At 37.7% G+C, this 15920-nt stretch overlaps 1 protein-coding gene across 1 annotated transcript in view; it reads right to left on the reverse strand.

Moving 5' to 3' along the window:
* Window positions 1–2492: 2492 nt before the first annotated feature.
* PAXIP1 (PAX interacting protein 1) overlaps window positions 2493–15920 on the reverse strand; it is a 32924-nt gene continuing 19496 nt past the window's right edge. The window contains exons 9-21 of the mRNA XM_018084954.3: window positions 15514–15609; window positions 15049–15186; window positions 13601–13722; window positions 12893–13077; window positions 12718–12761; window positions 10166–10233; window positions 9674–9776; window positions 7381–7549; window positions 5815–5915; window positions 4438–4572; window positions 4279–4354; window positions 3693–3753; window positions 2493–3257 (exon numbers count right to left, since the gene is read on the reverse strand). Of these exons, the coding sequence (XP_017940443.3) occupies window positions 3242–3257; window positions 3693–3753; window positions 4279–4354; window positions 4438–4572; window positions 5815–5915; window positions 7381–7549; window positions 9674–9776; window positions 10166–10233; window positions 12718–12761; window positions 12893–13077; window positions 13601–13722; window positions 15049–15186; window positions 15514–15609 (1314 nt within the window). The 3' untranslated portion in view covers window positions 2493–3241. The remainder of the gene's footprint in view (window positions 3258–3692; window positions 3754–4278; window positions 4355–4437; window positions 4573–5814; window positions 5916–7380; window positions 7550–9673; window positions 9777–10165; window positions 10234–12717; window positions 12762–12892; window positions 13078–13600; window positions 13723–15048; window positions 15187–15513; window positions 15610–15920) is intronic.

Genomic DNA, 15920 nt, shown 5'->3' on the forward strand with positions numbered 1-15920 from the left:
TTGACCTCCAGAGATCTGTTCCAGCTGTACTTCTACAGCTCTGTTCTACAGTTCTACTTGATGACTCATGGCAAAGCAAGCTGCAGAGTGACAAGTGGAAACCATACCTCCCTGACTTCCAGCAGATCCCTAACTGATGGAAAGTCTTTGCTGTTACAGACATGTTCTGTATTTACCTTTAAATACCTGCTTTATCAGGGCAGATTTTCAACAAAGAACACAAGTCTATGTTATGGACCTTTTATGTTTCTGCAAGCAACAAACCTACTCTCCTGAGTAGAGAAGACAGGATCAAATAAGACACTCCAGTATTACAATCTTCCACTAGGGGAAAAGCATGTTCCTAACAGCTTCCTAGTACCAGAATACTTCATCAAACCCTTTCTCTATCCCTAATCACACACACAGTAACATCTGTGCAAGCCAGTTGGCTCTGGACAGCTCCTGTGGTTCTTGAAAGACTATTTTTTGGCAGGTTCTGTTTTTCACTCTAATTGAAAGGTTAATAAAATCAGTCATACTTGTATGTTGGCTAAATAAAACACACTGTCTCCACTGATGATGAAACAGATGCATTACCACTCATGTCTCCCACGGGGTTCATTTGTTCCATGATCACATTTGGTTTCCTTCAAGCTTCTCTGTGCAGTACCTGACAGCCTTTTGGATGGTTTTCATAAGGAAACTTACCTTTCAGATGCTACTGCATTCACATGGCTCACTCCAGTAGTCTTTGGCAAAGGTATTACACATCCTCAACATTTCTTTCACTGTGGAAAACGTGGAAGAAGCTAATCCTAAAAAAAAGGTTGAAACTCTTAGTGAGGGTAAATGCACTACGGAGTCAAGCAGCTTATGCTGCTGAGGCTGAAACTGCCAATGCATCCAAACCTGGCTTCTCTCTGCCTCTCCCTCAGGCCGAGTCTCATCTTGCACCAATCTGTTTTTCCAGGTCTCGTTGGCTTCTACAACCAGTCCTGCAATTTCATGTGCCTCGAGTTTGATTTCATGGACAGCTGAACTCCTGACACGTCTGTGTCTCTTTGAAAGGAACACATTTTACACTTGACAGGGTGACACATGGCTGGTAAGGCAGGCAGGAAGACATGCTGAATGCACAACAGGTAGAAAGTAACATATTCAAGTTAAGTTTTGTGTAGCACAACATCTCCAAACATTCAAAAGCTGCAACAGCTGATACTTGTTTGAAAGGAAAAGGCACCCCAAAATATTTCTGCAACCTGGTAATTGGTACAATAAAGAAAATCTCAAGCCATACAAAGTTTAACAGAGATTTACATAATTTCAATATTATACTCTGAAGTGGACAAAAAAAAAAGCTGTACTTATTTCTCCATTAAAAAACAGTATTTAGGCAATGCATCACTGAAGTTCTTTAGGGTGGGATTCATCTTATTTTCTGTGTTCTGAAAGACGTAAGTAACTAAACTAGTCTGCTGAACTGTTATGAGATGTGGTCTCTGCAGGGCTCTTTAAGTTAGGTTTTAGAGATGTTCTCTCCCTCCACTGACAGTAAAGGGAAACCAGACTTGCCAGGTCTGCATATCCCAGCAATTTAAGTCATTTGCACAAAACCTCATCAACCAGCAATTAAATCCCACTGCAGTCGCTCCTTCTTTTTTTACTGTTCTTAAAAGTTAAAGCATAAAATCATATCACGGACTTCCAACCTCAGGTCTCCACGTTACAGGCTTTCCCTTAATCTGTCTTGTAATGAAGAGGAAACTGAGGAAATGAAGAGGAAATGGAGAGCTGAATGTCACACTAAGAAAAAGCACAAAACACTCACATAACAAGCAAGTAAAGGGCATTTGTGAAAAAGTACCATTTTCTCCCACACGTTTTTAAACCTTCAGTTCACCCAAAACCATCTTGAGCCAAAGCACAACATTGTCATTTGTCACGTTTTGTCACCTGACCAAACGTCTCACTGGTAGAGATTTTACCATTCTTGTGATCCTCACACAGCCCCTTACTGCTTACAACAGAAAAGCCAAATACAGGAGTAGCTCAGGATATGGAAATAGCTGAGGAACCAGCCCCAGCAATAACAGGCAACAGGCACAGTACTGACCTCTGTGGGACTTCATTATCTTGACAGTTACCACACTATGTTCTTACAGCAGGAACCTGTCACTCACTTAAGCTCTTTCTTGAACTGAGGCACTGGGAGAAAGGCAGAAGAATCAGTGTCCAGCACCAGCTGGATTTACACTTTAGGTCATGGCACAAAAGAGAGATTTGAAATGAGCAATTTCCATGATGAGTGAGTGCAGATACTCAGTTGTCCGTAGGGCATCAGAGCTGAAAGCCTTGCTGATCAGAGAATAAATGCTTTCAGGATCACTTTTTTTATCTACTGGAGTCTAAACTGATAAAAATGGTCAAGTCAGATTATTAGAACTGTTGTGTGTTGTAGAAAATACAACTGAATATAGATTCAGGAGACTGATTTTTTTAATATTTATTTAGTAAAACTCACTATACAAACAAAAAGTTATCACAACAGTGTAATAGGCAGGGTTGTAGTTTCTCCTTCCTTCAAGCTGCTTCTTTGCCTCAGTAAAAACACATATATACATTTACAACTATTTCCCTTTAAAGCACTGGGATTCATATATTAAAACATATCTGGTAAAATAAGCTTAAAATAATTTCACATTCCTTGGAAAAAGATTTGAGTAATTTACTCTTACCAGAGTGCCATTGCTGCACAGTATTCAAAAAAATGAACAACCACTAAAATATAGAGTAAAACATTTAAAAGTACATTTATTTCAAATGTGGGCAAAATATCAATATAAAAGAAAATAGAGTATAAGAAATAAAAATAAAGTACAAAACATTTTCATCTTCGACATCCATAATTTAATAGATAGCAAGCCCTTTCATTTTTACATCCAAATTACACTTTTGGCTGAAGTACCATAATTTATTTTAAAATGCTTAAAAACGGGCTAATCATGATACCTAAAATGGGCTCTTTTAAAATGGTAGTATAATACAAAACATAGTAAATTATGTTTCAGCATAATAAAATTACACATCCTAAAAAAGATGCAGTTTATTTTTGCTTTCCTGCTTTAAACCACTCATCATCCCTAGGAAAAAACAGCTGGAAAACAGCATCCACAGGAAGTTCTAGTTGCTTTGTACAATGGCTGAACAGCTAGATATAAGGCTCCAAGGATTCCGAAGCAGTAAGGCATTTTACTATCCATCAAGTAAATTTATATGTATGCTTGTTAAGAAAGAACAACTGTAAGAAATGACTGCAAAATACAACTTTTATAATGACACAGAGGCCTTACTGGTCCCCCCACTGCAATTATCAAACAGGGTCTATAATTTTCTTCAGTAAAAAATTATTTTCCTCATCTGAAGTAACTCCTGACAAGTATTTTCCTTAGTGACAAGTTTTTTTCCCTGTTGCCCAATATTTCACCCCTATTCCTTTATGACAACCCTGCCTCCCACCTCCCCTGAAGTATTTCCTATCAAAAAGTAATTCCATTTTGAATTTAAACTAGGGGTTTGGGTGTTAAACTACTCTCCTATCAAGTAAACACTATATATCCTAAAAAATTATAATTAATTTGTTCCTCATTTAAAAAACTTCTAGTAAACCACTCTTCCCTAAGCAGCAGAAAGTCTTCACACAAAAAGGATATGATTCATAATCCAGTGTTTGAGTAAGTACTCCAGTCAGGACAAACTCAGCATTGTGGACATCTGGAAATATCAAAAATGTAAGTTTACACCCTACACAGACATTCTGCCTCCTTCTGCAGATGTGTCAGGAGGGGCCACTATTGTCATTAGTATTAGTAGCATATTATCTTATCTTGTTTCAATTATTAAACTGTTCTATCTTAACCCATGATGTTTACTTTTTTTTTTTCAATTCTCTTTCTCTCTAGCGTTGGGGGAGAGGGAGCCAGGGGATGTTACTTAGTTGCCTTCTGGGCTTAAAGCACAGAACAGGTAATTTTGTCTCACACAGGACTGAAGCCCCAGGTTCAATCCTACTCTTCCAGAGATTCACAGTGACCTGCCTATACAATAACTCCAATAAAAATACCTAACAAACAGCTGGGCTCGGATTTCTCCCTGGTTTGCAGGATAGTCCACATATTCCTCTATTATTATCTGAAAGCTTCAAGAATCTCCATACTCATATAATAATAACTGTAAAAAAGGAAAAAAACCCAACATAACAGCTATGCTACTGGAATTACAACGAAAGCTTCCACATACCTATGCCCCTTGCGAAATATTCTCGACATAAATGTAGGTCATTTTCACAGGAAATCAAGATTATCTCCGGCAAACTCTAAACAAAAGAAACTAATGGTAAGGTCAGAGTGACACAGGAAGGTATTGCCAGTAAATTTTAGAAAGCAACACTCAACACACCTTATTCTGCTTATGCTCCATGAGTTTCCGAAAAGAAGGCTGTTTAGATAATACTTTTCCTCCTGCACACTCCACAATAGCTTTCATGGTGGAAAGACTGGGACAAATTCCAGGTGTAATGTAAAAATATTTTCCCTAAAAAGAGGAAAAGAAGAACAAGAAAAAACATTATTTTGTTAACTGATTTGTGCAACACATGAAGTTTTATTGTCATGTGAATCCTCTCTTACACAACCACAGGGCAGGCTTTGTAAGCTGGGGTTCGCTATGAGGCTTATGGACACAGATTCATCAGCTGGTGAGTTGTCCTTAATTGCCTCTGATGTTTTCCCCTGGAGGGGCAAACCCACAGTTTTGATAAATTTGAAAGTATAGGTGTTCCCATTTCAATAACTGCAAAATAACAACCAGGAAACCTTCAAATGACCACTATGGTTCCAAAAAAAAAAACCCCAAACCAAAAGTAACTGCACATGGTAAGACACATAAGAACAACAATGCTCCTTTGTTCTTCAAGCACAGGGACATCTCAAGTGTTACAAAAGAACTTTTACCTTTCAACTAACAGCCAATTTATTACTTCCTGACAAAAATTATCCTACTGCTTTGCTCAGACTGCTACAGGTGATCAAATCATAAAGTAGATTATCTCTGCTTACCAGCTAGGAATAAAAAAAATAGAAAAAGCCTTACTATTACATTGCAAAACTGAGCAAAACATAGCATTCAAACTTAATAAAAGATGGAGATTCTTACTCATTACAGGTTGAAAAAATACCCTTTTTAGGTGGTTTGCCTCAATAAACAGTCTGAAATTCAGTTTGGCTGAAGGATCTCTAGCAGCTCAGATCTCCAGAGACCTCTCTGCACTGCAACGTAATTTTAACCAGGGGCATGAAAACATCTTGCACCATCCCAGCAAACAGCCTGGTGGAAAGTGGTGTCTCCAAGAATAATCAGACCAGAACTGCCTGAGACTGAAGTGCAAACTCACTCTCAGACTCCCATTTTCATGGGCAAGTGCTCTGACTACCAGGCTGGTGTAAAAAAGAAAAGAGAAAAGAAAGAAGGTTCCTTCCATAGGTGGCTTTTCATAAGTAATAGAGCAATGTTATAAATTTTGTAAGGGAACAAATACTGTTAATAAGTTGAGCATGTTTTGTTCACACCACCAGGATCCAGTCACTCCACTTATATCCACTCCAATGATGCTCAGGCAGGAAATAAACATAAAGTCAAAAATAAAATTTACAACAAATGCTTCCTGTTATACACCAGTCTGTTTTATTGCCTTCAGATATAAAACCTGTGGTCCCAATGCTGAAACAACCAGGCTGAAAAACTCCAAGTATTTAAATGTCACGTTAAACTGCATACCTTGAACAGTGGAGCTACTTGTGCTCTCTTTAGAGACTCCTCTAAACTAAAGCAGAAAAGCACCTCAGCTTCAGCATCTCTGAGCACAAAGTTCTGCTCATCTGAAAAAGAAAGACTGAGGATGTAACACACAAAGCACAAACATTCATGTGACCCAGATGTGACTGTGGGGGTCAGGGTGGCTCTGAATGGAAAACATACTATAATTTTAACATGATTACAATACCCCCTTTTATTATGCACTTTATAACGATGACCCCCAGTTACCTGCAGAACTAAACTGTTTTACACTTGCATACCTAACAACAACCACTGTCCTATCAAGTCCCTTTTTCTAACTTTGGAGGAACCTGCAGCTTTTATTTGTTGAGTCTTTGCAAACAAAAGAGCAGAATAATTAAGTTCAAATTACTGTGACAACCTATGAGAGCCCAGAAATTTTCCCACTTCTTTCACTTGCCCTGTTATTCAGCCAATTTTTTCAGTTTTTATTAGGGATAGCATTTCAGTCTTTATCTTTCCACGAAAATCTATGTCAAACACATTTCTAAATCCAACTCAACTCAAAATCCCTAAGCTCAAAGAATAAAGAAAAAATGTATTTTTATATGGAGAACAAATTGGTCTTTCCAAGGGTAATTCTGATGACCTGCAAGAGATGGTGTTAATACTCCTCCAAAAGACAAAGGAAACTAGCAGGACAAGTTTTGTAAACAATTGCTACATTTTCCATCTTGTAGCAGGTACAAAACTGGAGGCAGCCCATGAGCTACAAATCAACTCAATTTCAACAGACAAGTGAAGTACTTTAAGTACTAGATCAGAACAGTCATCCTAAATTCCCTGACTTTCTTCATCTTCTAAAATAGCTTTCAAATGAATTGATTTCTCAGTTCACTGATGCTGAGGTAAGCAAATTGCCTTCTTGAGATTTATAAAAATGTTTGCTGGTTTTATTAGCTAATTATCTATAGATTTAAGTCTTTATGATGGTTAAGTAGTGATGTTATATATTTTCTTCTTACAAACAAATTATATAAAAAGCACAAAACAGTCATAAACCAAATAATCAGCTTTTAAGAAAGCTAAATAATGCAACTACAGGTAAAAATCTACAAACTGGCTACATAAGAAAGAAATACAAGGTTTAACAACATCCAATATTTAATCATCCTAAAGAAAACCTTTTAAGTATGTTTTCTTTCATTTAAGGTAAAGAGACTGTATCAAATCCAATGAAAACTAAATGAAACAAAACGTTCTGTTGAAAGACAACTTGTTTAAAAAAAAAAATCAAGCCACAGCTTTACCCAGCCATACTAACATAACCTTATAACTCAAGTGGAATACAAACTAGCTGCTGATATAATTATTTAAAAACATTGCACAACATTCTTCAAGAGGTGTGAACAGTGACAGACCTGCTGTAGAATTAAAATCTCTGCTTTTAAAAACTGAACTCTTTAGAAAACCAGTAAGAAACACTGAAGTTGAAACAGCGAAGTATATTTAAATACGTCAATGAACAGTAAGTTTACTATAAGAGTTGATACTAATTTAACTTACCAACAAATTTCTGGCATTTGAAACACTCTTCTAACCACTCTGGAGTTACTATGTGCTTGACTACAGAAATTGCTGTCAAGAACTTGACAGTTCGGGTCACTTTACTGGCAATTAGATGGGTACATTTCTGGGCAGAGTCTGCTACTTCACCTCCAAGGATATACAGTTTCTGAAAGTTGTACCAAACACAAATTAAAAGGAAAGAGTTGTAAAATAAAAGTTGAGGAAAAACGTAAATAAAAAATCATAACATCACCATCAAATAAAACCGAGCTCCTAATGAAACAGTAAATATAGATTTCTGTGTTACAGTCATTGCTTTACTAAAGTTGATTAATTCTGACAGAATTTACAGCCACTGAAAATCCAGGTATTTCCAGACATAAATATCACCTGGCAAGACTGAAAGCTATTTCCTACTTCTGCAGTTTTTTGATTTTGGGTTTTGCTTTTTTTAAGCAAGTTAAAAACTGTAAGTTACAAATGAAAATCTTTTTTAAGTGAAACATAGTACTGAATTGAAGTAAGCAGAGTATTTAATAAGTTTGCTCTTTTCTGTGGAAGGTATAATAAATGCTGTAGCTACAGCAAACTTCATTTTGTTAGTCTTTTCTTTGAAAAGCATCTCATGCAAAACACATATTCTTTAAATACACTAGTTCCCCAATGTATTTTTTACAATACTGAGCAACTATTCCTTTTTCCTTGGTTTAAACTACCAAACCCAACCTAATACATCATAGTTGCTATCTTGTCAGTTAAGACAGTCATTATCTGAAGGGATTAAAAATAAAGCAAATCACCTGGTGAGGCACATCAGATTACCATGGGTGTTAAGAGACAGAATGCTTCCCTTTTAAAAATTTTAAATATGAAAAAAATATTTGGACAGCTTTAGTAACTATGCACCATGGATTTCTGATTTTCTACGGCAAACGTTTTGCACAAATAAATAGAAACCCCACCAATATCTTAAAGTATAAATACTTAACATACTAGGGTGATTCTGTTTTATCAGGCATTGGGAGTCCCCCAAGCAAGAAAGCCTAAGGGGTGTATTGGAAGCCCTGAGAGGTCTGTGGCAGCCCTGTGTACTCTCCTGCACTGATAATGATGAACACACAGGATAGACAGGGACAGTGCTTTAAGCTTTTCTTTACAGTGCTTGCTTTGATGGTTTGCATAAAGATGACACACAAAAGTATTATTCAGTGACTCAACCTCTCCACTATTTATTTCCTTCAGGGCATGTATGAACAGTACACTTGCACCCTATAAATGGTAAAGGCTGCTATTCCTATGTTCACCTCAAACACTTATGAGTGCAGATCCTGCAAGATTTCCATTCTGACATGCAAGGAACCCTTTGGGCACACAGGTAAAAATACTGCCCTGCCCCTCCATCTCAAGAAGATGAGAGGTATCCAACTCCAAACCCTGCAAAATCTTGATGGCATCAGCACTGCCAGGTTTAGATTCAACTTCACAAGCCTTGAGGCTGAAGTTAATTTTTGATATTTGTGAGCCATAACAGATGTTACCAAAACAGATTCTCTATATAATTAACCTGGTACCAACATGACCAAAAGTGAGGAGCTGACACTGGAACTTCATGGGATACACTGAAAAATATTTTCTAACCCAAAATATTTCATATCAAACTTCAAATGTAAACACTGCAAGGGGAAAAAAAACTCCCAAGTCCAACTACTTTAAAGAAAGAAAAGTTTAAGTGTAATAAAGAAAGTATTAGATATTTTTGAGCACACCAAAGTGGTGCATATTTCTAAGAAATGTAGTGGACTCAAACTAGGCCTCACTTACTTCTCATTATCTGAATGCTGTATATTATTTAGAGTTAAATTTTGGGACAGCTTTATTAGGGAACCTCAGTAGGAACTTCTCTCACACCTGCCATAAGCTTTGTTATCAGCTTTCTTTGAAGCATTTGGCAATACAGATAGCAACTCCACTAGAATAAACTTGGGTCTTATCCACTTTGGTAATGAAGTTTGATGATTTAAAAACAAATGTATAAAGGGCTTTCTTGCTTTTTAAAGCAATCATACAGAAAGTAAAAGCAAGTAGCACATTAGTATGAAGTAGTTAACTAAAGCAGAACAAATAAAACTCATTTCACATAAACTCATTTCACAAACTTTAACCTAGGCCCAATCAGTACGGGTTTTATCCACTAGATGTATGCTAATCAAGTCTTAGCAAAAATTCAACATCAACAAAAAAATTATCAAATGTTTCAACGTAGTTCACAAGAGATAAGCCTGAAAGTTACCTTAATGTACTGTTGCACTTGCATAGGTTCAAATCCTGTGAAGAGCACCATTGGTGTCAGCTCGGGGGTGAGTTTTTTAGTAGGTGGTGGCAGGTCTTCAATCCTGCAAAATACAGGAAATACAGCACAATGTGATGTTTGGGCCCAAAGCTGTGTAATTACAATTTTGAAATCAAACAAGCACACTCTTGCAATTTTTACCAATGGAATGACCCAGATGAATGAGAACTAGGCAGGATTTTTTCTGAAATAAAAATCACCATGCTGAGAACAGGGCAAATCCTCCTGTTTCTGTTCTCTCCCACTTCTCTTACTACTTCACGCTCTAGTTATTGTTTTATTCCTGCCAGTTGAGTGGCTGGCAACATACAAAAAACACTGATAAGTTATTTCAATGAGTAGCCCACAGGCTGGAAGCAGCTGATGGCCAGCTGAAACTTCCAAGGAAAAGTCAATTAAGGACTATGGGCATTGACTGCTCTCTATTCTTACCTTGCTCTTTTGGAAGACGGCTGAAGACTGGATTCATTTTGCTTTGGTTTCAAAGGCAACCTCACCCCCTGAAATCAGACCATGTGCATGTTTATATCTGAATTGAGCAGGGAAACCAACTTCTACTGTGAAAGAGGAAAGCTGCACAACCATATTTTAGACTATATTAAAGACAATTAAACAAATGAAAATGACATGAACACATGGTGCACCTGCTGCTTACACAACCTGCCCCAGAGCAAAGCTGGGTGTTGACCAAAGCTTCTCCACAAACCCAAGTAACCATGTAAGTGTACACCACATAAAATACTGTGGGACTTTTTTTCTTTTAAATAACACAGACAAACATAAATGGAAAACCCAATGAATTAAATGAGAAGGAGACTGAAAAGCCTGCCCATTTGTTAAATACACGAAGACCACAATGTTCTTCCTGGTGCTAAATATCACGGAGTGGTAATATTAAAAAAAAACCCTGTTTTAAACTCATGTTCCCTAACTACATAAACAAAAGCAGGATAGACACTCCCACCTCCCCAGTACCAGATCAGCCTCTAGAGCATGTGCCCAGGGTAAAGATGTGCAGCTTTTAGGCTCTCCTTGGCCTGGGAAACTTGAAACCACAGCTCCCAGGTGAGGAGTGTGTGACATCTATTCCTTTTTAACCTTCAAATCGACACCTGATACTTAATTAGGAATGCTAAGGGTACAGGACCACAAAAGACAGGCACCATTGTTCCAGCCTTACTGTGAGGATGTTCCTCTGGGACGAAGAGGCCACAGGGGTTTGTTCCCTGCTCTCAGGGACAGGCATTTTTATGCCAGACAACTGCTAGTATGAGCAGCTGGAAAGAACAGTGCACACATCCACTTTTTGATAGACATTTCAACCATGAAAATGCAAGAGGTAGGTGGCATCAACTCTGTCTGACAAGAGAGCTGTCCTCACAAGAGGACCCCAAATCCCAGGACAAATAGAAATGCCTACAGTGAAGGCAGTGAAGTACCTTGTCTGGCATTTCCACATGTCCAGTATTTTCTATTTCCAAACCATATTCTTCCTGAGCAGGCACCCTGAGGGCAGCTGGACAGGATTGTCACCAGAAGTCCCTTTCAATCTAAGTTACAACATTCCCACTTCACATGGACAAGAAGGGTCCTCATATAGTAAATAGAGAAGAGGAGGTACTAAATTAGGCATCTGACCCCTAAGGTCTCTCCATTGGCTACACAAGACAAGACATTGACCACTACATGGTCTGACTGACCCCCCCAAGGAAGGCATGTGTACAGTTTTAAAATGAGCTCAACTGTAGTGTGGATGCAAAGGGTGGTGGTTAATAAACTCAAATCAGAGTTAGTTAAAAGCTATTTTAAATACTAATAGTGCATACTGAATCTCCTCAAGGATTTTTTATCTTGACACAGTAAAATGTATTCTTCTTCAGGAAAATATGAAGAACACAAATTTTTAAAAGCATTTAGTTTTTTAAAAATTAGTTTCCTATGGGGCCACAAAACAATTCCACAGGGGTCTGTAAGAAAAATGTTTTAAACTTATGGTCAGGACTACATTAGTGGCTGTTTATAAAGCTGAAAGGTATTAAAGCAACAGTGTGCTGAATTTCCATTTAAAGCATTAGTACAAATTAAGTTATAAGAGTTACTAAGCACCTCTTTTCTAAAGAGTTTACAGAGTGACTAGAGATACAAGTGATCCACCATACCAGAGGTATGGCAAAATGTTTTCGTGCAATATAAAATGTTATCTGACAGCCACCTGCTGTACAAATGAACTGAAAGTTCACCAGCCTAAGCTGGGATCCATCTACATGAAGGCACACTGGAAAAAGATATCAAGTATAAATCTGAAATGGGAAAATTTACAATACAAAAGCTGAAGTAGTTTTCTACATATTCAGAACAAGCTGCAGTTTCCATCTCATCTCTTACACCCATCTCATGTTTTGCATGTTTCACAGATACCCTACATGACAAAAATTAAATGTCTTGTATCTTTTTTAAGTTACAATTCTTCTTTGTTCATGTCCACTATTTCAGGACACTTTTTAATGCACGGTATAAGCTTAAATTCTAAAATAAAGTAGTTCCACCATTAATTTACATTATCCATTTTTTTTTAAACTTCATCAGTATTTAACAAAATTCTTACTGATTTCGGGTGTTCTGTCTTAAAAACCTTTATGTGGTCTCATTTTCACAGTGTTAGGTACTGACTCAAAAAAATGCTAAGCCCTTTCTAGAGGTCTGATGTAGCAACTGAAGAGTGAAGCACTAGCCCAAGATGTCTCAACGGCAACTTTGTTTTGTACACCCACTGCAATTTCTTAGTTCTGCAAAAGACTATTTCTCAGATTTCTCAAAATAAAATAGAGAGAACATTAGCAGAAAGTACCACCAGGAGCTTCAGTACAGGTCTGTGTAAGTCTCTGTGACATGTTGCTCACACCACATACACGTGTTCACACGTTAAAAACACTAGGAAGTGAATCTTATCAAAATAGCTCTATATATACAATAATTCAACATACCATTAGAAGTTCTGGTGACACTTTTAGTGGGACTCTCCAAGCATCTGTGGAATGGAGTAGAGAACAAAAATGAAACCATTGCCAAGTTATTTTAACAGAGGACACACACTCCTATCGATTGAACAGGCACTTATAAATGCTACAGGGCACAGGATTTTGTGAGTGGAACTCTCACCCAGGAGGTTGAGCACTAGGTGCTGACTGGGAGAAAGCGGATCCTGGAGGTTGAACACCGTGTACCGGCTGTGCTGGATCTGCCGCAAGGCCTCGAAGTTTCCCAGCAGGATGTCACAGAGCCACTGCGCGTTCACACACGGGATCCTCCACTCCTTGGCTTTCTCGTACTTCAACCCGTTGGGTCTTAGTGTTCAGAGGTGAAGAGAAAGGATTGCATTGCAAGGAAATAGGTGAAACACCAATTTCTAATAATAAACCTAAAATTTCTGTTATCTGCTCTAACTGTGACAGAGTAGATAGTCTGAAAAATACTTCTGTTCTGTGTGCTAGAGCAAGTCAATTAGAGGAGAATTTCTGCCCTAAATGGAATCAAGTTAGACCTGGATTTACATTTTCCCTCCTCTAACATTTAAAAAAAAATACATATTTTACTTATAGTTGATGCAAGAGTTGGCATCCCTTATGAAATACTATAAAATAGCAAAATCAGAAATTACTTTTGCCTGTCTTCAGAAGGCCAAATTTATCAGATAATGTGCTGTAATTTAGTTCAATGAACAACATCACTAAGCTTATTGCTATCAAATTGCAGAATTGATTAAAATCAACACTCTTACAACGAGCTGTAGCCATCACCTCACATCCAGAAAAGCACTGCCTGGCACCAGGCTGCTGAGAAGGTGAGCACTGTTGACAGAGCACTTACTCTTTGCAGATGAGAACTGTATTGCTGCGACACAGGTAGCCCGTGTACTTGGCACCTGCTAGGTAGGCCATCAGCTTGAGGTCATCTCTGTCACTGTCAACAAATCCCGTCACACAGATTATCTGCAGACAGAGAGAGACAGTTATAAACACCTGAACATGGACAGTACTTACAGAACACTCCCGTGGAAAAGATTTTTCCATTACTAACATTTTTACATTACAGTGAAATACAGAGTATCATAAGTGTGGCATATAAGCATATACTGTATACAAACAGTACAATTTAAAAGTGATTTGTTTACACTTAAAAATTTCAGGTTTCTAGCACCAGTACTGACTCAGGAAGAATAATTTCCATTCTTCTGGTCATCTTTTTCTCATTTACAGAGACTGTAGTTTTATTAGGAAAGAGCTCAGAGCTAATTTGCTTCTCACATATCTCATCTCTTCCTTCTGCTGCTGTTTATATTCAGGCAGAGAAATGCTTACCCTTACTTGCTCTACTATACTTTTTAAAATCTCCTGAAAGCTGTGCTTTATTCTGCCATGAAGCCAAATAAACTGTGCCAGCTGATCATAGGTGGTGAACTATAATTCCACATCTTCCATTATTTTTAATCTTGCCAGGTTTTCATTTTCACCATTCTCTCCTTTTCTTTAGGAAAAGGCGACAGTAATTTTGTTTAAATTATGTTTATTACATTACATATTACATTTACTACTAACCACTGTGTTCACATGCATGTTGTTATATTCTGATTTTCCCAAATCTGTACTTTTTATGTCTTTCTGAACAGGCCATCATCCTGTATGTCTGCATCAGTATGAAGAAATCCAGTGCCAAGACAAATTTTGGACACCTTGTTTTATACAGGACAGTGCATTTTAAGATGCATCTGAATGAACTAAAGTTTTTCAACCCCACAAAATTCCACTTCCCCAGTCTCCTCATTGCACAGGCTACTGGCAGTGTGGCTTCCTATTCTCTGATTACCAGCACGGGCTTCCTTTTTTGATATTTGCTAAGCATTGACCCAGAAAAACAAAAACCCTCAAAAAAACGCTCTCAGAATACTGGGTTATGGTAGAGGTAGCACATACTGTTAGATGTGCTGTTAGTAAAAAGCTATGCAGCTTGGATTCCTGCCATCTTGCTATGTGTCACTCATGCAATCTTTGCCCCTTGGTGTCTGAGAGTAACTCACAAAGGCAGGTGTTTCCCCTCACCACTCTGAGCTCAATGAGACTTGCAAAGCACTCAAACCACCTGGCAGCACAAACCACATTAACACAGCACCCAGACACTAACAGAAGCTTTTCTTCCAAGGCAAAAGAAATGTGTATTTTGCTTTGAGTGAGCACTTTCTAGCTCTGTTTTAACACTGCTCATGTAACGAAGCAGGCAATGAAGGAAGCATTCTTTAGAAGTGAGCTTTTCCTTCTTACATGTTGAGAGCATGGCTTTCCTCCCGGTGGAAATGCCACTGGGAAATGAAGGGCTCGATGAGGTGGGACCATCTTTTTCTTCTTCAAGATTGCGTTCAGCCAATGTGCTGTAATACATCTCTTCCTTTCCCTTAAAGCCTGGGAACACACAAACAGCTTTTAACACCCAAAAGACACATTCATTTTACTTTACACTTTTTTTATAACTCAAAGCTTTGATTTTCATTGTTTGTTTTTCTCTACTTTTTCAGGATCCTCCTTCTCAGAGAGTCTTTTTTAGTGGAATCAGTCTGCTACATGCACTACGAAAGTTTGCACACCAAAACCCACAAATCATAAAAAAGCACATAAAGAAAAACTTTTAACTTTGTACTTGCAATCTAAGCATGAAGCACACAGAGAATTTTATTACTTTCCAGCAATAAAATGAAAGCATGCTCCAATACAGGCTACCAGTTTGCTTACCTGAGCATACATGTTACTGACTTGGCTTTCACAGAGAAGGTGAGTACATCTGCTTGTCAGAGTAGGGTCCACTGTCCCACCATGTGCTTGGATGATCTGGCAAGAGAGCAAACCCAGAGCTTCTAATGTATAACAATTTTTAAATTACCTTAAAAAACAAAAAGTCTGAAATCAAAGTCTACTCTTTAGGACACTGCCACCATTAGCACCATTTCACTGAAGAGTTACCCCCCAAAACCAGGTTTGTTATCTAGCTTAAGAACATTCTTGGAAACAAAAAACAAAATTAAATATGCAGCTTTTCTCTGAACAAAAAGTCTATTTTTTAGAATAAATGGAGAAAAAAAAGCAAAATAAAGATATATAAACAAAAAAAATTCTCACTTTTTTATTTTTTTGCAGTATAA

The sequence above is a fragment of the Manacus vitellinus genome, unplaced genomic scaffold (assembly GCF_001715985.3).
Source record: "Manacus vitellinus isolate BGI_N305 unplaced genomic scaffold, ASM171598v3 scaffold_79_pilon, whole genome shotgun sequence".
NCBI classification, from domain to species: domain Eukaryota; kingdom Metazoa; phylum Chordata; class Aves; order Passeriformes; family Pipridae; genus Manacus; species Manacus vitellinus.